The sequence below is a fragment of the Trichosurus vulpecula genome, chromosome 5 (assembly GCF_011100635.1).
Source record: "Trichosurus vulpecula isolate mTriVul1 chromosome 5, mTriVul1.pri, whole genome shotgun sequence".
In the NCBI taxonomy this organism is placed as follows: domain Eukaryota; kingdom Metazoa; phylum Chordata; class Mammalia; order Diprotodontia; family Phalangeridae; genus Trichosurus; species Trichosurus vulpecula.
In genome coordinates, this window is record NC_050577.1 from 159,538,687 (window position 1) to 159,564,914 (window position 26,228).

Sequence of the window (26,228 nt, forward strand, 5' to 3'; positions counted from 1 at the left end):
TATCATTAACATTTTCATATGTGCCAAAGCCAAATAAATAAAAGTTCATTTAAAATATAAGCATAAATCAAATAATATTCTCCACAACATGAATCAATAAGAAAGTCAATCACATTTCAATGCAAATTATTTGATGAATTTTCCAGATACTAAGTCCAAACTTTAATGGTTAAATGTGAAGAATAAACAGGAACTAGAATTCAGTCCTAATATAGCCCTAGTTAATAAGCTGTACCTTATAAAAAGGTAATAGGCATTTCTTTTATAACTCATGTTAAAACCTATTTTGTGTCAACTCTTCTTCCTGGCAGAATAGATAACTTGAAGAAATTCTCCATGTTAAGAAATTTAGAAGGATGAATGCAACTCTTTAACTACTGAAGTAAAATAAGATATTTCATTAAATTTAATATTAACTTATTAAATTTTTCTACACATTATACTGTGCTAGGTTTTGGGGGCACAAAGAATGGAATCCCTGTTTTTAACATATTTATAACCTAACAGGAAGAAAAGGACATGTGCACAGATAAATTTAAGGTACCAGATTTATTGATGAAATTATTCCTGGACTATTCTGTTGCTAATGCATCCACATTCTTTTATTTCTTAACATAATGTCTATTCTACACTTTTTCACTGTTAATTAATGGGTCAAATATTTCACTTGTTTATATAAGTTAATATTCTTACCTTGTTAGTATCCTAAAAGGATGCTACTGGCCAACTATATTTTTGAGTGTTATAGATATCTAATATCTTTCTTTTGGCACTCCATACACAATACTAAACATATCAACATTTACTGCACACAGTGAATAAATGAGACAGATACCAATAGAACTGTTGCCAGATGCCCATTTCAGGAAATCAGATGGAGTATTTTCACAATTTCTTCCTTAAAATAAATATTACTGGAATGGTATGGCCTTCATTTGAAATGCCAAACTATACTTTGGTTACATACAATGAATGTCTTCATTCTTTCAAGTCTCTGAACGATTAAAGATTAAAGATATAGCAGGGAAGATACTGAATTATAAGGATCATCTGCTGTGGTACTTATTTTAGTATAGAAATGGAGAGATAAGTAACATGTAACACTTTACTGAGATACAAAAGTAGGTGTATCCATTATCATGTTCACTGGACACGATGAATTCCTCAGTCTATGTCATTCTCAATTTGAACATGTCTCTATTTTTCAAAAAACCATAGTGTGATACATTTTTAAAAACCTAGCCTATTAGCATTAAGTAGAGAAATTCTTAGCTTGGTTTATACTAGATAAAGATATGAAGACCTTTCTTCACTGTTATCCATTCAAAAGTATACATGTGAATTCTGGAAGAAACAAAGTGATTTCGTACCATATCAAACACATTTATAACAGGAATTTAAAATGCATGCCACTCTTGCTGGAGACAAGGGAAAAGTCAAAATTTATAAATATGCCTCTAAGAGTTTTAATTCAGTTCTACAAACTAATAACATAGTCCAAGTGTCTTCAAATCACACTGTGATAAGGGAGCAGGAGCAGGCCACATGCATGCATGGGCCAGGGAAATGTCTAGGGGCTATGTAGAGCCAGCTCATTTGCAGTATGAGCATTTATGCCTCATAAATTAGTAATGCTACAAATAAGGGCTTGATTTATTGTTTGCTGATTTCTAGACTTAGGAAGGAAAATGTTAAAAGTGAAGATTAAATTTAAAAGTTTATCATGCAGACACTATTGTCCCTTCTGGAAAGCCGTTGTTATATGTTTCCTTGAGTGCTTTCAAAGCATAACCTCACCTCAATCTTCTTATTTTCTGAGATCGTTCAATTTAATTCAGTAAACATTCATTAACAAATTACTCCATGGCAGGACTTCATTAGGTGAGACGAACACAAATCAAAAGTATATGTTATCTCCCATTTCGGGCCTGGTTCTGCAATCCTACTCTCCTTTGAAATCATGAACACTGATTTGGAAAAATTCCTGGGCAGCGCATGACAAGATTGGTTCTAGAGGCTCACCCTCCTCTGGCAAGGTTCTTGGTGGTCTTAGGTTCAAGCCAATCTCTTTCCCTTAACGGGATTTGTTAAAGCTTCTAAAAACTCAGTAACCACCCAAAAGCCTCAGCCATCTTGCAGGATCTGGCAGAAGATGCCACATTCCAATTTCTGGCTGAAATGTTATTCGGCACTGACATTGTTCATCTAGGTCTCATAGATGTCCCCCTTCCTCTCTGCCTCCCAATCCTCTGGCCTACTTCAGTGAACTTTACCCTCCTCCAATTTTCCATTCATTGAGACAGGTAGCATGGTGCAGAGGATAGACTGTTACACTTGGAGTCAGGAAGACCTGACTTCAAACCAGAACTCAGACATGTCCTAGCTGTGTGACTCTGGGTAAGTCATTTAACCTCTATCAGCCCCAGTTTCCACAACCATAAAATGAGGATAATAACATCACCTTTCTCCCATCGTTGTTGTGAGATTCAAATGAAATAATCAAGTGCTTAACAAGTGCCTGGCACATATTAAACACAATATAAATGTTACTTATTGTTATTTCGCAGTGGTAAGGAACAGATGAAATGATTTACAAAAAAGATTGTCAAGGAACGTCCCCTTTCTTATCATTTTAGTTATTAAATTATCTTTAAAATGACCCTTTAAACGCCTATATTGAGCGTATTTTTTTTACCTGTGCCAATAAATAAGACATCATATTGTCCATCTTCAGCTTCAACTCGATCAACTGCTATCTGTTTCAGGTTATATTTTCCATCTGTTTTTACTAGGATTGGCCTCTTATGCACAGGTTTCACAGGCTGATGCATTAGTGGGTGACTTCTTGCAAACCGGATTGCATCATCAGGATAATCCTTGGTGGTGCCATATTTTCCCCCATTCACCTTGCTGGCACACTAAGGAAATATAAAGTTTAGAGTTAGGGTTTTCTGATTGTTTGTTTGTTTTCTGTTTTATTTTGCCATGGAGGACATTCTTGTACATTTCCATTAATCCTCTACAGGACTAATTCTGGGTATGGTATATGCTCAATCACTATAGCATGCATTTTAGAGAGATTTTCAAATAAATAATGATCCTCCAGCAAAAGTGAGATAAACCTTTATAATTAGTGATGATAACCTTTATTGTTTAGAAGATGCTAAGCCCACAACTAGAGACATACATAAAGTAGAATAAGTTTCAGAAAATTTAAATGCAGTATTTTCATAATTGAGTATGTTTTTTAATGGAAGATACTATACAAAATAAAACTTTCTCACATTAGTCTAAATTGAAAAACTTTTTTATATTATAAATTTACTTGCAAATGCATATAACCCTACCTTAATTCTGACTTCCCCCAAAAAACTTTTGAAATTGTCAGAAACTCCCCTCCCAAACAGCTAAGAATTACATCACTATGAAAATGGTTGTACTAGAAAACATGTAAATTTGAATTCATGCTCACAGATACCTCTTTTGTAATCTAACCACCATCATTGTAATGACCCCCATTATATTATACAGAATAGAATTTTAGAGCTGCAAGGGACAACATTATTTAAAATCCAACATGGTTAATTGTCTAATAAGAGAGACTCTATTTAATTGCTGCAATTTGCAAAAAAGGCATTTGTTTGTTTCTTTTTTTTTTGAATGGGCCAAATAAAACGAGAAAACCAGAAACATTTGGTACTAATCTTGGTCTTAATTCACTAACTCTAAGATGCAGTAGGAAAATTAAGCATATTTAAAGATGAAATACACAGCAGCACCCATGAATTGTTGGATGGAATTTTCAACAGCATTAAGTTTCATTCTAATTTCTACCTTGTCATTAAGTGCCCATTTCCCTCTAGGACCAGCAGCTTGGTGAACTTTGATTGATGAAATTTTCTAATTGAAAAGACAGGAGTCTGCTGTTTACAACCAGCTTGTAAGTAGCTCTATTTCGTGAATAGGATATTTTTTTTCAATGATTTGTTAAGAAATCAGGTAATGGTCCTCAATTTAGCATGAATTTTTTTTACTTTAGCATATTTTTATGATTTATAATTGAAACCATTTATGTCCATGTTGGAAGCATTTCAGGAACCAGTCACTTCCTCTAAATCTCCTTTAAGACCATGTGGTTTTAGGAAGCATTTCTAGCAAACCCACAGGAGTAGGTTCCCTTAGTTTAAACTGTAATTTCAATCAATAGAGTGAAACAAAATATACTTTATGTCTTACTGGAAATAATAATTTTAAGCTAGTAGGAGACAGTGATTGAAATAGTAAAGTCTTACACTTGTTAAGGAGAGGTAATGTTTGTTTCCACTTTTGGTTTTGGCTCTGAAAAAATGGTTTCTACTTGGACTTCCAAGTAATTGTGTAATCAAGAGAGTGATGGAATTTCACCAGGCCCTCATAAAAGAGTGGAGTTTGAACTGTATGACAAGTTAAATGTTTGCTTTCCATGGACCACATAACACATACAATGATCCTGCATTTTTCCAACCTACTTGCCCTCAAGACACATAATACAAAACATAAGCATTTGTAGACTTGTTCCAATTAAAACCATAAAAGTTTGAATGGACAGGCCAAAAAAGTCCTCAGTAGCACCAATTAAAAAACAAATAGTGGAGCTTCCTGTCCTTGTAGAAATGCTTTCGCGCTTCTGTAGGGATTAGAACACTAGATTTATAATGTGCAGAACTGGTTTTGAATCACAGTTCTGCCATTCAACATGAACAACCTTATTAGGCAAGTCTCTACCTCTCTATGCTTCAGTTTCCTCATTGGTAAATGAGGGCTAAGATCCTTTCCACCTATAAATCTTGTAAGACGATGACATGGGATCATAATTTTCTTGAGGAGACTCAGAGAAAGCTTATTTAAATTTTGCTTGACCAAGTCACAATATGTAAGTTGTTGGGTATATGAAATTTTTAAAAGTTAGCTATTTCAGTCTTTCTTGACACTTCTCAAATACAGATTAATTTGAGACAATCTAGATAGCCAAAACTTTAATGGTAAATTCAAAATACAATCAGGGATTTCATCAGAATGGTTAATTGCTTCACCTTAGAAAAGCATTCCTCTCTATGGTCATTATCAGATTCTATGGATAACAGTAAAAATCATCATCTAGTAGCCAATTATCAGATGATGAGAACTATGAAATATATCCATTAAGCTAAAATCACTCTATTTTACTCTAACTTATTTTCACATAACCACAATTCTGAAAAGAAAATCTCTATCTCCCCCCACCTCCGCTTTCCAGGATATGTGTTTAACTACTGAGCATAGGAAATTTTTCATCTTTTCTTCTGTAACTATTTTCTTTTGTAATACATCTTTACCATCCAGCACATATAGCAGGTGCTTAATAAATCATTGTGGACCAATTTCATTCTGGGATGAATTCTTTAAGAGTAAGGACTGTATTGTATTTTTAATATATCCCCAGTACCAAACACATTTCCTGGCCTATAATAAAAATGTAATACATATGTATGTATTAATTATCTGTATTTAATAAGTGCCTACTTTATATCAGGTAATGGGGAGACAAACCAAAACAAAACAACAACAGTTCCTACCCACAAGCAGCTTGTGTGCTACTAGGAAGATAGCATCTACACAAAATTACAGACCTATAAAAGAAGGGACTACAATGGTCTGCTAACCAAACATTCTAATTTCACGGATGAAAAAGCTGAGGCCAAGGGAGATTAGGTAACTCTACCAAAAGGTCACACATATTGTGTCAAAGGTAGGATTTGGACTCTAGTACTTTGATGCCAGTCTTTGCTTTGGATGAGACATGTAAGTGCACAGAGAATAAATACAAAATAAATTTCAGGTGATTATTGTAGAGTAGATAAACTGAAATGATCAGAATAGGTCTCATGTAGAAGATAGGATTTTGGCTCTTTATTTTTCACAGATGACATTTAGGATAGGCTCTTTTGGACAATTATTTGAATAATCATAGAAAGAAATATTTATTTTAGGAAATATATACATCTTAAAAACTAATAAATATTTCTTTTCCAAAGTTAAATGTTTAAACTTACAGAACCAGGTCTTGGGTAGGGGACTTTTCCTTCATACAGTGACCAGTGGTATTCAGGTCCTTCCTTATGTGCATATGGTCCATTAAAAGCAGCACGGATACTTGCCATATGATAGACACATATAGCATACCCCCTGAATATATTACTAGAAAACAAAAGAAAAGGCTAGATAAATAACTCTTTTGGAAAAGACTTCAAGAGGCTATAGCATCAAACTTTTTTGGTTCTGGGAGAACTAAATATAAGGTATTAACAAAGGAAATGAGAATTCATTCAATTTGTAAGGACCTCTTGAAATTCCTTGAGTTCCCATGTTTCCTGTTTCTTGGACCAGATATAAACCAGCAAAGTGAAATTTCAAAGTAAAATAATTATTCATGTCCTAAGCAAACTTTTTTTTCTTAATGTAGCTATTTTAAATAAAAGTTATTCTAATTGGCATGAATTTGCCAGATGATTTCATTTCTTCAATTTATGTGATTCTTTATTGCTATTTATTTCACTTCTTATAAAAACATTCATGACCAAAACTACTGAATGTCATGCACATAAACAAATATATGTTTTTAAATTTTACTTTAAAAGGTTTTAAGAATGTTAAAATATCTCTTGACAGAGGTAAAAACACCCAGGCTACCAAGAAACTGTGACTGGAAATCATTTTCATTGGTTGATATTAAAATTTTGCATAGGTTTCTTTGAGTATGAAGTTCAAACTCAACAGCTAAAAAGCCATATATTCCATTTTGATCAATGTGCTAAACATTTATTAAGCACCTATTATGGTCTTGGTGCTGTGCTAGAAACTGGGTACATAAAGACAAAACCACAAAAAGTCCCCCCCCCCCGCTTCAAAAAGCTTAAGTTGTACTGATAAAGTGAAATGATAATGTTAGCTCTACTTTTTTGTCATATTCACTGATTAACTCATTCGTTAAGGAAAAGAAAATATTAGACTGACCTCAAATTAATCATAAAGTCAGCTAGCAACTAATCATCTGAAAATAATTCCACATGCAAATATTACACTATTAAATGCAATGCACTAAAATTGTTCCAGAAAGAGAAAAGAGGTTATTCATTCAACAGAACATGGGCATAGCAGATGATGTATAAAATTTTTGTTTATATTACAAATTTTATTCTTGACTGTTTGCTGAAAAGAATCTTAAAATGTATTTGGTCAAACTCCTTATTTTTATGGATAAGGAAGCTAAGGTAAAATAGATGCTTAATAAATGTGAACCACTAAATCTGGTCCTGGTCCGGATTAGTGAAATTCATCAAAAGGTGACTGTGACTAAGTGATACCAAAGACTAGATAAGTTCACACCGTATCAGAGAGATACCAAAATAAAAGGTTAACTTGGACAAGGAGTAAACACTTAACAAGAGAATTTCACCTCTGTTAAGGAGACTAAAGCAAATTTCCAGATGTCATTACCAGTATCTTCTTAGGCACACCCTCTTGCTTCTACTGATCTTATTATTTATTACATTTTATCTATACATGGAAGGAAAAACCAGGAAAATTAAATTAAATTATTTGTTGTAGGTCCCAACTGGAACATTTCTTCAACTGGCTTCTCTATGTCCATATCAGTTAAAGGCAGTACCCGTGGGCAATGCATGGTACTTTTTTTTTTTGGAATAAATAGCACAGTCCCTACTTTGAAGGGACTAAATGTTCCTATACAGATGAAACATAACTCAACAAATCTAGGTAATTATTATAAGGGAAGTAAGAAAGAACTACCGGGTAAGAAGGTATAAATTGTTTATACACTTGCTGAAGACAAAAGAGAAAGAGGAAAAACAGATATAAGTATGCTCCTAATGGGATGTGGTCAGTTTGATCAGCCATCTTAGAAGTGGTGATTTTTTAAAATATCCATGAGTTTGTAGAAAGGTCCATAAGTTTGTGCAAACAATCCCCGGAAGAGGGAATAAAAGATGAAACTACCCACTCAGAGGGAGCAAATAAATGTTGGAAACCAGAAAGTTACTGAATTACCTAAAGTAAATAAGAGAGATGATTTTGGGGAATGATTAGATATGACGATGGAATAATGGGAATGGAGGGCTTTAATTTCAGGCTAGAAATATCTGAAATAACAGGCAAAGCAGAATCAGTCACTTGAGGGTCTTAAGAGCTGATACACTGAAAATTATCTTCAAGGGTCATTATTTGTGTGAAATTTGTGAAATTGTGAACTAAGTGGGAAGGACATGGAAGAATAGGAAGCAGAGCAGCAGATAAGCTTCTGTATTGAGACTGTGACTTTGGAAGCAGAAAGGAAACTATATATGTACATATATACACGTATATGTGTATATATGTGTGTGTATATTAACTGTGGAGAAACAACAAGCAAGACTTAGTGATTAGTAGGATGTAGGGGATAAAACACTCAAGGTAGAAGCCTTGACAATAAGAAGGTACATGAAAACTTATACACATTTCTTGTTTCCATTGATTTTATTAAATACTCACCTTGTTGTATTAAAGAGTCCAAATATCACTGGATTTTTATTGTCTCTTGTATGTAGCAAAAAAATATCCTCTACAAAATTAAAACAGAATGAATATATTTCTAAGTGCTAATAATCATTATATTGTCAATAATTTTATATTATTCCATGTTATGCTAATTTGACATGACAGTTTACAAATTTTACAAACATTTTAAAGATTTTGTTTTGTCTTAGAAAATAATACCACCTTATGCAAATCATATGACTAAAAATATAGTCAATCTGATGCTTTATAGCTTGTCTATATGGCTGAACCACAAGGCAAGGAACCTGAAATACTGGCCCCAGGCTAATTGGATGGACCAAATTTTTGGTTCCATGCCCAAATTACTCACATAGCATAGAAACAGCCAGATTACAGTAAGTAGAAAATCTTTCTAAAATAGGTATATATCAAATATCATGCATAACAAATTATCCTTTATAGGTAGGTGCCAAATGGTGGGCATAAAATTGTCACAAATATCATATAATAACTTTCAATTCCACTTGTGATACTTACCTAATTCATCAAAGTGGGTATCAATTCCATTCATTCCAGGCACTGAGCAAACCAACCTTGCCTTAAGGAAAGTGCTCCATTTATTTACTAAAATTCTCTGCCCTCCCACATCATTCTGTCAAAAAAGGAAACATTTATTAGCACTTAATAATGTGTCTAAAATGGGCAATTATGAGGACTATATTTCCATATGATCATAATTTTCAATGTGCAAAATACATAATTTATAGAAAGACATTGAAATTGTACTAGGGATTGACCAAATCTCCTCTAAAACATGGTGCAGACAATGAAAGGCTCCTCACTGTCATAGACCTTTCCAACAAGGTCTGTGAACTGTTATCTGTAATATAGCTTAGCAAATATTAGCCAATCAGCAACCACCAGTAACAATCATTGCTGGGATTTGTTCATTGCTAATTACTGTAATTTGACTACCTAAGATAGCTAATATCTACTCTACTATTTTAAGCATGCATTTTCTTCTCCTTTACTTTTAAATATTTTGTATTACTTTGGACAGAGTATAAAAATAAATAAACACAGATTAATACATATGTAAAACTAGTTTACTTAGGTGATAAAGTGACCAGAAGTCCTACCCCACCCACTCCCCCCATATCTCTAGGCATGTAACTAGAAAATTCACTTTCTGAACATTATCATTTGCAATGACCATTTATTTTCACTACCTAAAATAAAGCAGATAACATATCAGCAGGGAGATAGTCTGATTTTATCTGTCCCATTTTCTACCCTCTTCTTTTTGCCACTTACTCTCATTTTAATTCCTATACACCATTTAATGAAAGATATTACAATATTACAAATACTGTAGTATGAATTATAATTTAGAATACAGTAAACTGATAAGCCTCAGTGAAATCTGTTCCTCATATTTATGTGTGCGTGTGTTTGTGTGCATATGTGCACATGTGTATATATAAATTGATGAAAAAATTATATGTAGGCATATGTGCAGACACATGTAAGTATATAAATACATATATGTATGCATATACATGTGTCCACATACATACACATACATACGTGTGTGTGTATGTATATATATATACACACATACATATTTATCAGACATGTGACTTCAGCATAGCTAGCTACCTTTGAGGAACTTTTGGAGTAGTGTAATGGATATATGATAATGATCACTATCATTTATATCACACTTCTACATTTTCAAAGTACTTTATATATATTGTCTCATTTGGTTCTCACAATTATCCTCCATGGTAGGTGCTACAGATATTATTATCCCATTATACAGAGGGAGAAATCAAAGTTCACAGTGTTTAAGGAATTTGGTCATGGTCACATATATAATAAATGTGACAAAAATTGATCTCATCCCAGGCGTTTTCCATCTCTAAGCCCAATATATATTCTGTTGGTCAGTCATTCTGACTAACAATCAGTGTCTGACTCTTCATGACCCTGTGACCCTTAGCACACCCATACCGTCCATGGGGTTTTCTAAGCAAAGATACTGGAGCCATTTCCTTCTTCAGTGGATTAAAGCAGAGAGAGGTTAAGTGATTTGCTCAGGGTCTCACAGCTGCTCAGTGTCTGAGGTCAGATTTGAACTCGGGTCTTCCTGACTTCAGGACCAGCACTCTACCCTCTGAGCCACCTAGCTGAATTCTAGTATATATTCTACTACACCACATTGATGCTCCATGAGGTAAAACTAGTTAAGAGTCTTATATAACTGGAAAGAATGTATTTCTTCTGATTCATCACTCAAATGATATGCTTTGAAATAAATGAAGGAACTAGGCTGTTATTTTCTAAATATAAAGTGGTAGACAACTACCACTACAGTTTGAACTCCTTGAGTTAGGGATAACCAAAAGCCCCTTATACTAAGTGTTTTTGTATGTAGTAGGTATAGTAGGAGGCATACAGACATATGAATATGTAGTCACTGGAGACTACTGTTTGAGAGAGCTGCTACATAATGAGGGATTGTTTATATCTAGATATAACAATTAATACTGGTAAATGAGGGAGACTCACTTAAGTCGCTCACCATTTATGAGGCTTATAAAAATATATTGGTGAGCATACAGGAGAACATTACTTTATTTGTCTTGAATGGATTCCAGTTAAAGGATTTGACTAGAAATTTGCCCTTGTTCTATGAGAACAATTTTAGCTAAACTAAGGCATAAATAAAAACAAATAGCTATCATTATCAGTTAATCAGCCTGATGAAATTTTCCTATTAAAATAAAAAGCCCTGCCTTTCCAGTCCTGATCTTCACCAATAAGGAAAAACTGATGGCTTAGGTAGAAGTGATAGGAACCTTAGGAGGAAGCAACAAGATGACCTTTGAATTTCTGACAGGAGAGTTGAGAGGAAAAGCTGTCCATAGTGTGACAGTTATTCTAGATGTGCGAACAATGTAACTAAGGAGTTCATGGAGAGGTTAGGAAAGATCAAAAATTAGTCAGGGAAATTTGGCACAGAAATTATAGGAGACTGTCAAGAATGAAATTTGGTAAAGAAAGTCCTTATAATAAGGAAGAAAAGGGGGAGGTATCAAACAAGACTGATGTGGATGCACAAGGAGCCCATCAACTACCTTAGAATTAATCAAAAGACAAGTACAGAAAATGAAAGAGAAAGCAAGTAAACAAGGACAAATAGAAAAAAAATGCCATTATCATGTAGAAATAGTCAGAGGCTATGTAAGTCTATTAGACTAAGCTGAGGTTGATGATGAAAGGGTTTTTTTTCTTTTATTTATTGGTTATTTTGTAGCAAAGAGGAGGATCACAAAAGGCCTACAGAGCCACATAAGGTAAGTGGTATAATGATAATAAAGACCAAAGAAAAAGTAAAGATGTTCAACATTTTATTTTGCCTCTATTTTCTGTGGAGAATGGTCTTGGGAGATAAAAAATCAGAACAAAAATAGCTACGGAGGAGTTAAAGTCAAAGATAAGTACAGATATAGTAAAAGAGCACATAGTTCTACTTGTAACCAATGAACGCCATTTCAGAGTAATGAAAGAATTAATGCATGTGACCATGGAACCACTTCCAGTGATGGTGAATGATTTCAGAAGGTAGGGGAGGTACTACCAGAATGGAGACAGGCACATAACTAAATAAACAAAGGAATGAATGAATGAATGAATTTAAAGGAAGAGAATGAGGTTTGTAAAGTATGTCAGTTTGGTCAACTTCTGTTCCTGGGAAAATTCTAGGACACATTATTAAACAGTTGCTTAGTATACATCTAGAAACAAAAAAAAAAATGGTGATCTCTGAGAAGAGGTTATATAATTTCCTTTTTTAACAGGGTTACTAGCTCAATCAGAGGAATGATATAAATATAGTAACCCGATTTTTGCAAAGCATTTGAAAAGTTTATCATGTAGAAAAGATGGAGACTTATTGGTTAAATTATATAATATTTAGGCAGATTTAGAACTGGTTGAATGGCTGGGCCCAAAGAGGAATCATTTAAAAAAATCCATTATCTCATTGTTTTTCTCTCTTGTTTAACTTTTAAAAAAATTTACATGAATTTTCTCTCCCCTCCCTCTATGAATAATAAAAGAAAAAAATTCCCATAATAAATACCCATAATCCATAAATCAAATCTATTAGCCACGTCCAAAAATCTGACTCATTCTCCATTTTGTGCCCATCAGCTCCCTAGAGAGGAATCATTAATGTTTTAATGCTGAGTTGGAAGGAGGTCTCCAGTTGCTGTTGTTGTTACTGCTGTTCATTCATTTGGTTGTGTTCGACTCTTTGTGACCCCATGGACCAAAGCACACCCGGCTCTTCTATCCCCCACTGTCTCCTGAGATCTATTCAAGCTCATGTTCATTGCTTCTATGACAGTGTCCATCCAAATCATCCTCTGCCATCCCCTTCTCCTTTTTTGCCTTCGATTTTTCCAACATCAGGATCATTTCCAATGAGTCCTATCTTCTCATTAAGTGGCCAAATATTTAAGCTTGGTCATTACCTTGTCATGGTGGAAGGGCTTGCAAAGCTCAATGAAACTATGAGCTATGCCTTGCAGGGTGACCCAAGATGGACAGATCATATTGTAACATATTGTGACAAAAGGTAATCCACTGGATAAGGAAATGGCAAACCACTCCAATATCTTTGACAAGAAAACCCCATGATCTCCAGTTAGGCACCCAGGAAATCTATCTTTGGTCTTGTACTGGTTAGCATTCTTATCAATGACTTAGATAAAGGAATGATGGAATGCTTATCAAATTCACAAGTGACACAACATTAAAAGATTACTTAAAGCATTGAATGCCAATATCAGGATCCCAGGAGATCACAATGGCCTAGTGTCAGGTTAAATCAAATAAGATGGAATTTAATGAGGATAAATGAAAAGGTTAAGCATAATAGATTATAAGTTGGAAGGAATTTAAAAGGTTTGTTGTTGTTGAAATCATCTGACACGTGAGGAGACCGAGGTCTATATTGGTTGTAACTTGACCAGGACTGGATTAACTATATACAGAGAAGCTCTTTGGTTGTAGCAACATAATTTTCTGATAGTAATAGATCAGTTTTCAATATATTGAAAAGATGGACTTTCACTTGCCTGGTAAAAATCATGGCATGTATTACTTCTAAAAAATGGTGATAGATAAAAAAATTAATAAGCATATGACTATATACAAACATTATCATCACTATGAAATCCTTAGGAGAATAATGAAGCATTCACTGAGTGTATCTCTTGTGAAAGTATGCGAAGGGAACTCAGACATTTTGAAAATTATATTCTTTAGTAGCCCACATCTTTACTGTCACAAATTTACTAAAAGTTTAAGAAAATACAAGATCCCATTATGTTTATTGTTTGGTGACTTAAAAAAAAAGGTTCAATGAGTGAAATGTGACCACAAATGCATGTATACAATGATGTATAACATGCATTTATAAAAATGAGGCAAAATTTCTTGAATAATATAACAATAGTAAGAACTTTGAAGACTCACTGATTATTAAATTATTTACAACCATTATGGTATATGTATTTAAAAATGTCTAATGGTAAAAATGGTATGGGTGATGTCTTTTGATTCATGCATAAATTGGATTTAAGTAAAGCAGAGTTGCACAAAGTTGCCAGCCTCACTCTCTTCTCCAAAGTCATCACAGTCCAGTGGCAGGACAGAATCAAGACGACTGGTGATGGCTCAAGATGCAGTGGATGACCTTGGCATCTTCAATGTCTAACCAAACTCTAAGCGCTCCACAGTGCTTGCTTCACCTGCCTTCATGGCCATTAGAACAAATTGTTCTCATCTGCCCATTCCACAAGTGGAAGCCTTCACATGTTTGGGGTAGACTCCCCCCTAACTCACCAATGGGTTTGAGACTCCTTGGTTACCCTCAATCTGGTTTAGTCTGTCTGCTGAAATGGTTTACCAGGGTGTGGCTGCTGTGCATGCTAGCGCTTCTTGGAGCTACAGGTGAGAGTTGGGTGGAACAGGTGGACACCAAAGGTGGAAAGTATCCCTGAAAAGGGCTCAGTAGCCCTCACACCAGAGGTTCTAGTCTGCCCTGAATCCCTGCATCCCCTAGGAAAGAGTATAAATGGACAAAAGATTCCAATAGATGGCAAATAAATGTTCCTATTTGTGGATGACAAGGTTCTGATTAAACTAAGATACCACATGTTACTGAGCTTTTTAAATGATTTAATCAACAATCATGCAAAAAGGTTTAGCTAATCTATATAAGAAAAAAGTAGAATGCCTACTGTCCAGACTATGATATACAGTTGGACAGACAACTCATAGAATGGGTTTATGAGCAACAATGAACCTGACCCAGAATTATATAGAAGGAAGAGAATGGTCTGGAATTATGTAGTGCTTTTAATTACCCCTGAAACAAAAATCCATTAATATTCTTATGGTGATGTCATATATCTGGAAGTGATGATATACCATAGTCTCTAAAGAATTAAAACTGTGGCTTAACCAAAGAACAATAGAGAGGCACATGGCAGGTTTGAATTCCAGGGTGTAACATTGTGAATGAAGATTGTGCAGAAAAGTAAAGAGGGAAATCAAAGAGATACATGGCTGGAAAATTGGAGTGGTTAGAGACTTGAGGCAGAGGGACTAACTTTGTTTTTCCTAAGAACTGATCTCTCTGTTTTAAAATGATAACTTCTCAATCAAAGAGACAGGGCCACAGATTTAAATCTGGAAAGGATTTTAGAGGGCATCTAGTTCCACTCTCTTATTTTACATATAAGACAATTGAGAACAAAGAGGTTACGTGACTTACCCAAGGTCACATAGGTAGTAAGTGAAAGAATCAAGGCTTGAACTCAGCTACTCTGACTCCAAATTCAACCTCTGAACTCAGCAATCTTTTGCATTTAACACACTGATATTTTATATTCCATGTGAAAAAAACTAGCTTTTTAAAAGGTAAGCCACATCATTTAGAGCATTCAAACTAATATTTTAGCTTTAATAGGTTAAATAGGATACAAAAAAATCCCTAATGAAATAGCCCCACTCCTAGAACCATGAGCTCTGATGGGTAAATTTTTAATTTTATTTGTCCAGAACCAGACTGCCCTAGTTTCAACCCCTTCCTCTTTCCAACTCTAGTTCCTCATATATATTGTCGTCTCCTAGTAGAATGCATGAGGGCAGAGACTATCTTGTTTATATCTTTATATCCTTGTTGTTTAGTATTTAGCATGTGGTAAATACTTAAGGTTTTTTTTTTTAATTCATACTCAAAGTCATAGATTCAAGTAAAAAATCTCTAAAATCATCAAAGCTTGAGGGAGCATATCCCATAGACAGTCATTAGTTTGTCTACTGGCAGGGATAAGGATATTTATAAGACAAATAATTTTCAAGGTACACTGACACTTCATTTTGAAAGTTTCCAAAATGACCTCCCTTATGGTGTATAGATTTCCGAATACCCATAGTAATACTGACTAAAACTAAACTATGGATTATACAGATATGGAAATAACCAACTGATAAGCAAACCAATATTCTTATGAATTAGTTGTCAGGATGGGAATATAAGTTTCTTCTAAAATAATATCCCAATGGCACCCTGTGGATATAACTATGGTTTCTCCAAGATCCATGTTAGTGGATCACTTATTCTGATAGGTCTTATGACAAACAGGAAAGGTTTGGAATATGGTCCTAGAAAAGGAATGTGTGTGTGTGTGTGTCCCTGTCTTTCTAAATTCAGAGAAGCTTATCAACAAATACTTGGCCCCAAAGTGATTATAGCCTCTACAAACCATGAGAAGGGCAATGTGGTACGATGGTAATGCAGAATTTAGAATCAATCAAATTTCAGCTCTGAAATTTACTACCTGTGTGACCTTGGGCAGGCAGATACACTTCCCTGCTCCTCTTCTTCTTCATCTGTAAACTAAGACACTGGACCAAAAGACTTCTATAGTCTCTACTTGCTCTAGTTCTATGAAACTATGATCATTTTAAGCTCCAAATTAATGTTGTTATTAAAACTACTTACTAAAATGTACTAGAGGAAGTGTCCACCACAATAAAAGAATGGCTTTTTTGAAGTATTGATAGATTCAGAGTGAATCCAAAAAAATGGTTTTAAGGTTTCATTTATAAAAATTGAATTAGGCCAAAACCTTTCATATGTGTAGATATCATATTAAATGTCCCTACTGATATGTATTTCTTTAACTGGAAAGACATAAAATAGTAATTATTTCCCTTTAACAGATTGTTTTACTTTATATTAAGTAAAAACATCAAACTAACAAATACCAATTTAGTGCTTAGTAACACCAGTCTAACAAAAGTACTTTTAAAGATGACATAATATTCAATTTTCAGTAACATTTTTAAATAAATATTGTGGCAACCAAGCTTAAAATGCTATAATAATGGAAGTCTTACCGCACATACTCTTCCCACTCTTGTGTAAATTGTGTGTGCATTGTTTTCTGACTCCAGTGCCTTTTCAGTAAAGAAGAAATATACTTTGTTGTCATCCCGGTCTTCATTGTCAGGAATCATATAAGAACCTACAAACTTAGGCTCTTCAGAAAAGTAAAAAAGAATGATTTCATTAAATATTTAAATTTTTGTTTTGAAATCTCCTTTTCCAATAAATAAGAAAAAATGAATTCTAATGATAGACCTCATTATTTCACAGAGAAAGTGTTCTGAGTATTTAGCTTTTTACATTTCATTTTAAATATCTACAAAGACAACTGTAAGCCTCAGAAGCAAATCATTTTGAAATATTAAGAAGAAATAAAAGATCTCTAGTTGAGCAAGTGGAGGTGTGGTCAAGAATACATGATCAAGAATTAGGAGTATATACCAAAGGTGGGAATAATAAGAAACATTGACCATGGAACAATATGGAGAATTCCTCCTTCTATTTAATACAAATTGGCTTTAATGCAGTGACTACACTTATAGCTACAATGCAACATCACTTCCCCTTAGATGTGTAAAACATTTTCACATTGGATTACATGAAGGAATAGTTTTGTTTTAAAATGAAAATAATGTATAATAACCTGAGGCTTTTATAATCTAGAAAATTTGTGAGTTCTTTTTTTCTTAAATGGTGTTTTTGATGAACCTTTTAATATCAGTAAGACTTAAAAATGTGATAATTATTTATGGAAACAATTTCTGAAAAATGACTTTTTCTATTAAACGTAAAATATAATTTCATGTGACAATATATAAAGATAGTAATTATTTAAATTTAAATAGCATATCTAAAAAATGTTGAAGATACTTCGTAGAATGTTATTCCTTCTAAAATGTAATATGACTTCATAAAATTATATCTACCTGATGCAAATATACAGCCAATCCAGTAGGGGAAAAACACACTGATGGTTACATGCAGACAAAACAACTCATTGAGTAGCTATGTGTGTCTATGTGTGTTTAACATTTCAATATACTGCTTTCGTGCCCTTTGAATATAGCTTCAGAATCTCCATTTCCAAAACAATAAACCGGCTATAGTATCTGTAACAACTTATTTGAAAGAATCAAAACAGAGAAATATTACACATGGAATAATGCATAATATATAACTAGAATCTGTATGTATAAATATATGTATGTATACTATATTTTGAACTTATTTAACTTATTTTAAAGAATCAAGATATATATTATGCATGGCATAATGTATAATATGCTATAAATGGATAGAATCACTGTGTGTGTGTGTGCGTGTGTGCGTGTGTGTGTGTGTGTGTGTGTGTGTGTGTGTGTGTGTGTGTGTGTGTAGGCAGCTATATATAGAACAACAGAAAGAGTGTAGGGCCGGGAGTCAGGAAGACTCATTTTCTTGACTTCAAATCTGATCTCAGACTCTTAGTATGTCTGTGTGTGTGTGTGTGTGTGTGTGTATGTGTTGTTCAGTCATTTCAGTCATGTCTGACTCTTCATGACCCCATTTGGGGTTTTCTTGACAAAGATACTGGAGTGGTTTGCCATTTCCTTCTCCAGCTCATTTTACAGAGGACGAAACTGAAGCAAAAAGTACTTGTCCCAGGGTCACACAGCTATTGTCTGAAGCTGGAATTGACTTTGTCCAATTTGCCACTTAGCTGTGTGTATGTATGTATATATGTGTTTATGTATACATGCACACATACATATATACACATAATTGTAGAGATATACTGCCACAGACAGATATAGATGATACAGATATGGATATGGATATAGATCTGGATATACATGGATGGTGCATGAAGCAGACTTAGGCTTGATGGAAGGAAAAAATTTGTAATAACTGGAGTTTTCCCCAAGTACTACAATGACTACCTGTCATTGTAGGTAAGAGAAGCCAGTGACGATACATTTCAATCACAGGTTGGATGAAATCCACCTGACATTTTGCAGAAGGGCTTATTTTTTCAGGTACAGGGTGGACAAGGTGACTTGTAAGGTCTCTCCTTATTTTGAGATTTTGAGATCCTGGGATACTCAGAAAATGATAGAGAATATTTGACAATCCATTGAGAATTTGAAGTAGTACTCTAATACAAACAATGAACTTCTATCAAAAAAACAGTTTCTGAGCTTTGTAGTTATTATACTAGGGATCAACTTTTCTACTCCAATATAGTACTCTCGTTAGCTGTACCTTTTAGCAGGCGCTCATCATCATGTTCAGTCCGAATGTGTGCCATACGGCCCAGGCTACGAAAGATGGCAGCGTCTCTTCCCCAATAGTCACTGTAGAGTCCAGAAAACAGCTCACTTCCTACACAAAAAGAAAGACAATTCAATAAATTCCCATTGCTTAATAGAGACTGCACTGTAGGTTTTGAAAATAATTCACATATACCATGTCTTCTCACATATATATGTTTATGCAGAAGATATATATGTACATATTTGCATACACATATGTGTATTTTACACACATACTATATGTGGATATATATTTACATGAAAAAGCCAAAGGTATGGCTATATGTGTGTATATCTATCAATCTATATACATATATTATATAGAATATATGATTACCCAGACAGATTGATTGATAGATAATAAAGAGTTATATCAGCCCTTCTTTTGAAGCAAGGTTAAGAATATGAAACAACATTGTTTGGTACTGGATATGTGCATATATACACCCATATAAATATACACATATAATACTAATTTTTTATTATTATTATTATTATTGTTGGTAGCAATAGTATTGTTTGATTCTTATATGTTTCAATGAGATTCAAATAGAAAATGTCCTGAGGCAGGGTTTTATTAAATTTATTGTTATTATTATTATAAGTATTTCTCTATGACCGATTATACGATAAAGAGCTATTTATACTAGTCTCTCTTTTGTAGTCTTTTAAGGTGAAGGAAATCAAACAACATTGTGTGTTCTTGGATAATTGTCCCACTAGAGGATTATGGGTAACTTGGTCTCATTAATTCTATTGTCTTACTGAGATGATTCTAATAAAAACTGAAATGAAAAATAAAACTTATAGAAAATGTCTGTGAAGTTTTGTTGTTGCTGTTGTTTCGCTATGTAAAGATACATGAAGATAGGAAAAGGTTTTCGGTTGATAAGATTTTTTTAAATTGTTACTATTTTTTTGACTTAATTTGCTTTACTTAAGAATAAGAGTGAACCATTTTTAAATGTTTCTGTTTATTCTTTTCTGATTTTTTTCTCATTCAATTTCAAATGTCCTATTCAATTTGAATAGTATCTTTATAGATTTGTAGTCAGTAAATTTTGTGTTTTAGGTTTAATTAGGTAATATTTTTCATATTCACAATATATTGGGATTTTCAAGGGACCTTAGAGGTCATCTCATTCAGCCCCTCAGTTTACACATAAGAACGCTAAGGCTTAAGGTTAAGTGATTTGCTAATAACATAAAAGGAATTATTGGTTAAGGATGAGATTCAAACCCAGGCCTTTCAGCTTTAAATTCAGTACTCTTTCCACTGAATGATAATTCCTAGAGATCTTTTCCTCAAGCATCTTCCCTCTCTTTCTTTTTCTTTCCTCTTTCTCCATTCCTCTGTCCTTCTCTCTCTCTCTCTCTCTCTCTCTCTCTCTCTCTCTCTCTCTCTCTCTCTCTCTCTCTCTCTCTCTCTCTCTTCCTCTCTCTCTTTCTCTCTCTCTTTCTCTTTCTTCCTTTCCCCCTTCTTTTCTTGGCTCCTCTTTGTTTTTCAGTCATTCAGCAAGCATTTATGAAGCTTTTCCTATGTTCCAGTTACTAGACTGAATTCTGGAAATACAAAGAAAAACAAAAACAGTCCATGCCTCCAAGGACCTCACATTCTAATGAGGGAAGAAACAAGATAGAAATATACAAAGTAGCTGGATGGTCAACTGAGAAAGGAAGGCAATAACAGATGGGAAGACCTGGAAAGGCTTCCAGTAGAAGGTGAAAGCTGAGCTAAATTTCAAAGGAAACCAAATCAAGGCATCCAAGAGGTGTAAGGGAAGAGGAAGAACATTCTCAGCATGGGAGACAGTCAGTGAAAAGGATTGGAGGTGGAAATTGTATGAAAGGAAGTCATTAAGTCAGTCAATAACCAATTATTAAGGGCCTACTTTGTGCCAGGCACTGTGCTAAGTGCTGTGGATACAAAGAGGCAAAAGATAGTCCCTGACCTCTAGTATCTCATAGCCTAATGGAGGAAATAATAAGTAAACAAATAATTTTAAACAAGTTCTACATAGGATAAATAAAGAATAACTAAAAGGAGGAAGGCATTAAGAGTAAGTGGGGTTGGGAAAGGTTTCCTGTAGAAGATAAGATTTTAGTTGAACCTTGAAGGAAGCCAGGAGGTGGAAACCAGGAGAGGAACACAAAGTAGGCCAGTAAGTATTAATGATAGACTATGTGGAGATGGGCAAAATGTAAGACTGGAAAGTTAAGAATAAGTCAGGTTCTGAAGAAATATAATTTTAGGTAGCTGATGTAAATACTTCATATTTCAAAATTCTGGAACAAGTTTGTATTTTCAAAGCCCATGGTTAATATTACTTGATTTAATCTTGGCCATCTTAAAAAATTTGTCTTTTTAGAACTTTTAATATAAAAAATTAGGTCTAATATACTTTTTAAGTGTAAAAATATATGTTTTATAAACCTTACATCTTAGAAAATACAATAGCTTTAATTTATAAATAACACTTAAAATGTAATCTAGCAATTGATTATATAGTTTCTTCACTGAACAAAATACTTAATTACAGAAAATATGCCTTTTAAACTAAAATGTTCTTTCTAAACCACTAGATGGCAACCCTATGATATCAAATACATATCCAATTCAAGTTAGCTATTAGCACAAAGGGGAAAAAAATTCTGATCCTCTGACCAATACTCACTTCATTTCTTTTTTCCTTCCATACATCAGAAAACAAAGGATTTATGAACAATTCATATAACCCAGAGTATGCATTTTACATCAAAGTATATGTGCAGGTGTTAAAAACCTATTTGCCATTTAAACTACACCAAATGTGCTTCTTTGAAAAATTTAGCTTTCTCCCAGAAGGGAAAAATTCTCCTTTCACATCATGTTATGAGCAACAAAAAGTGGGCATAATGGACAATCCAGATTTAGAATAATGTTAGCTAAAAGGGGTGGGGGGGTGAAAGAGAGAGACAGAGACAGAGACAGACAGAGACAGGGAGAGAGACCGAGAGACAAAGACAGAAAGACAGAGACAGAGAAAGACAGAGGGAGGGAGACAGAGAGATACAGAGACAGAGACAGAGAATTCAAGAACAAGAACAGAATCTAAAGCAGAATCTACAAAATTAATCAAAATGAGACAAATTAGAAGAAAGATACTAAAGCAGAGTTTCTTAATAGCATAAGTGAGGGTGAATATATCTTGGTTAACTTCTTATACTCATCATAAGTTCAAAAACCTTTAATCAGAAGATCTTTATTAGATGTAATCAGTACACATGTGTAATTTTTCTTTGTAAATTTTTCTTAATAAAAATTGTCTATTGACAGAGAGGCCTAGAGGTTTCACCAATGAAAAAGTTATGAAGAGAATCCTTGGTACTATACTAAGTGCAAAAATCTCTCAAGCAGATTAGCCATATTCCCATGGATTTTTTTTAGGATGAAACACTCAAATGTGGTTCTAAGATTTAAGGGATGAAGCTATTTTTTGGGTAAACTTGTATATGCAACAAAAAAATGCAGTCAGTGATATAAGTAACCAACCTGATCCTTGCAGTATGCTTTATTTTTGATAGTCATAGCGCTGTTTTATTTTTGATAGTTTTAAGCAACCCATCATAGTTTTATAATACAATATTTTCTGATAAAAGAAAACATATGGGACCCTTTGATAGTCAAATGTCACTTGGGTGATATTTACTGTCAGTAAGGAATCAATGACAATAAAAATAAATGTTTGTTCATTAGGATAACTGAAATGGGAGTTGAGCTCTGCCTCTACTACTAAGTTGCCTTATGATCTTCATCAAATCACTAGAACTCTGAATCTCAGTTTTCAAATTGAAATTAAGGGTACTGGACTAGATGACATTTCATGCCTTCTTTCAATTCTAAAAAAATGCATGAAATATGATAGGAAAATTAAAAAATATATGAGTGGCTAGAAAATAGATGCATCAGGACATTGTTGGTAGAGCTGTGAATTAATATAGCCATTTTTGAAAGAAATTTCAAACTATGCCCCCAAATTCACTTATTTGTACAGACCCTTTGACCCAGAGAAACCACTGTTAGGTCTATACCACAAAGAGATCAAAGGAAGAGGAACAGAAATTGTGTGTACAAAAATATTTATAGCAGTTGTTTTTGTAGTGTCAAAGAATTGGATAGTAAAGGAGTGCCTATGAATTGAAGTATAGCTAAACAAACGATAATATAAGGACATAATGGAATACTATTGGCTACAAGAAATGATATAAGGGATAATTCAGAAGAAATTTTGAAGGATTGCAGGACCTAATGCAGAGTGAAGTGAGCAGAACCAAAAGAATAATTTATATAATACCCACAACATTGTAAAGACAAATAACTCTGAAAGACTTAATAATTCATCGCAATGACCACAATTCCAAAGAACTGATGATGAAGCATGAAGCAGGCTACCCATGTCCTGATATAGAAACATACATTTTTTGGAGATATCTAATGTGAGCATTTGCATGACTATACATATCTATTTTCAAAGAGTAGAGTAGAGAAGGGGGGAAAGGTAGGGATAGGGTTGTCAATTTTTTTTAGAAAAGAAAATAGGATCATTGCAACATGCTTTTTGAATTAATGAATGAAGTCTTTACTAAGGGCTTACTATGTGCAAAGCACCTTGCTATGTGTAGAGGATACTAACAGAAAGGCCAGACAGTCTCCCTTCTCAAGGATTTCATACGCTCATGGGGGAAACAACACATATGGAAGTTGTTAGTTGCAAGTCGGAAAAATTCCATGGTCCTTAGGGTGCAGAGGCAAGGAATATGCAAATGCTTCTTCTTTAATGTTATTTCCACTGATAAAATCCCATCATTGTGTGAGTTGACCGATCTGATAGTTCCAAAGACTTTGGTGGGAGGAACATTTCTTTTTGAGTTTTCACAGCTATTATTTCTATTTATAGCTATTATGGCACTGTGACACTTGTAGGAACTGTTGCCAGTTTGCATCCCCATAAGGGCTGTTTCCCAGAATGATGGCAAAGGCACTGGAGTTAGAAGCATTGCTATTCTTAAGGCTATTATCTGCATCAGAGCACATGAGGAAATAATGGTCAGGGTAGTGATGATGGTTTGATTTGCCTGGTATATGCTGTCTGCTGTTTTTCTATCAGGATACCTTGCTGTTGCAAGTATGTGGGCTTGCCTGTTCTGCATATGGCAGTTGGCTGTCAGTTAGTAGGGATGGCTGGTACTGTCAACACAAGAGTTGTTTCCCTGGAAGATGACTGTGAGGAGTAGAATGATGATTTGGGGAGTACTGCCACTCTCCTGGTTCTTGTGCCTATATACCTGTTGGTGGCAATTGATTCGCAGTTGCTGCTTGTTGTGATGAAGAAGCTGAGTTCCCTCTCCATAATGACTTCTACTTCAATTTTGGATTTGGGAGCTAGTAAGGAACCATGTCTGATGTTTAAGGGTCACTGTTCTTTCTGAGTCTCTTGTGTTCAATGTCTTGAGCAAGATAAAGTCTGAAGAGAGGTGATGGTCAAAGTACCAGTAGTTTGATTTGCAGGACATATGATTCATCGTGTATCTCTTTCAAGGGTGCCTTGTTACTTCAGTGAGACTGGGTTGTAAATGCATAGAATGAAAGAGAAGGCCAGAAGAAATTACAGGACAAATTTTAAAGAAACATGTTGAATATATTAAACACTTAAAAAATAAAGTCATATACAATAGAGTTGCACAGTTTTATGTACGACCCTCTATTCTAGTGTGTGTTTATGGAAGTACTCATTTCACTTAATGTTTAAGTTTAGAATTTTTTTTAATGAGAAAAAAGAAGTAGGATGAAAGTTCTCACCCACAAAAGTTCAATAACTACTTTACCATGCAGAAAGTACATATAAAGATTGGTATTGTGTAGGCATTAATTTTTCTAAATGTGTTCTTCCCATTACATTTCTACATCAGGATGTAGCTTTCTTTATTTCCCACATACCTGCCCTAGAGAAGGACAAGGAATTTGTAAGTATTGCCTTCATCATGTATTACCTTTATTTATCAAAGTTTTCAGCATCAATTTTTCCTTGGTTCACATTAAGAATATTAGATTTGGCAAGTCCATTATCTAAGTTGTCATTGTCTTAAATTTCTCTAAGAAAGGTCAATAATTTAGTCATTCAACTATGTTAGCGACACAATGCCTAATACCTGAATGTTTCTTTGAACATTCTATATTGAAAATAAATAGTTATCTTGGGTAAATTTAATGTTAAAAATCATCAACTTTTCATCTTTAACTTTGTGAGTACACATAATATTGATACATATAGAAAGTTAATAGTATCATATGTTTTGGTATATAATATACTCTCACAGAGGAAAAATGACAATAAAATGAAGTAACTTGCCTATGATTGCACATAAATGATGTCCAAAATTGATTCATACATTTCAATTTTTAAAAACTAGTCAGAAAATTGAAAAGAAGATCATATTTTCAATTGGACTGAATAATTTATCACAAAATTGTCCTTAAGGATATATGATCACAGATATTGAATAACATACATTGGCTAAGTAATAGTACTATTAGGTGGGTGTGGAAGTAGTTGAATGATGGAACCATAAGAGAAGTTACTTATATACTGATGCCAACATGGAATTGTGGGGGGTGAAATGCTTTTTTCAACTTTCAAGCTCTATATTCATGTCAATCATCAGACAGATCTCCTCTGCAGATCCCTAGGTATCTGTGCTGGGATTTTAACTTGTCAGTATTTTTATCAATGATTTAGACAAAGGCACTGCTGGTATACCTCTCACTTATAAAACACATAATGTTGGGGCATATATAACAAGTTAAATAAAAGAATCAGTATGTCAGACTAGAATGATGGATAAATCTAATAGGAAGG

The 26,228-nt window shown here is 34.0% G+C and overlaps 1 protein-coding gene across 1 annotated transcript in view; it reads right to left on the reverse strand.

Annotated features, from left to right (window-relative positions):
- The window catches only part of SEMA3E (semaphorin 3E), a 354,392-nt gene that overhangs the window by 34,883 nt on the left and 293,281 nt on the right, over nucleotides 1-26,228 (reverse strand). Inside the window, exons 6-11 of the mRNA XM_036760437.1 lie at nucleotides 19,283-19,402; nucleotides 17,053-17,195; nucleotides 9,109-9,223; nucleotides 8,566-8,635; nucleotides 6,072-6,216; nucleotides 2,696-2,918 (exon numbers count right to left, since the gene is read on the reverse strand). Coding sequence (XP_036616332.1) covers nucleotides 2,696-2,918; nucleotides 6,072-6,216; nucleotides 8,566-8,635; nucleotides 9,109-9,223; nucleotides 17,053-17,195; nucleotides 19,283-19,402 — 816 coding nt within the window. The remainder of the gene's footprint in view (nucleotides 1-2,695; nucleotides 2,919-6,071; nucleotides 6,217-8,565; nucleotides 8,636-9,108; nucleotides 9,224-17,052; nucleotides 17,196-19,282; nucleotides 19,403-26,228) is intronic.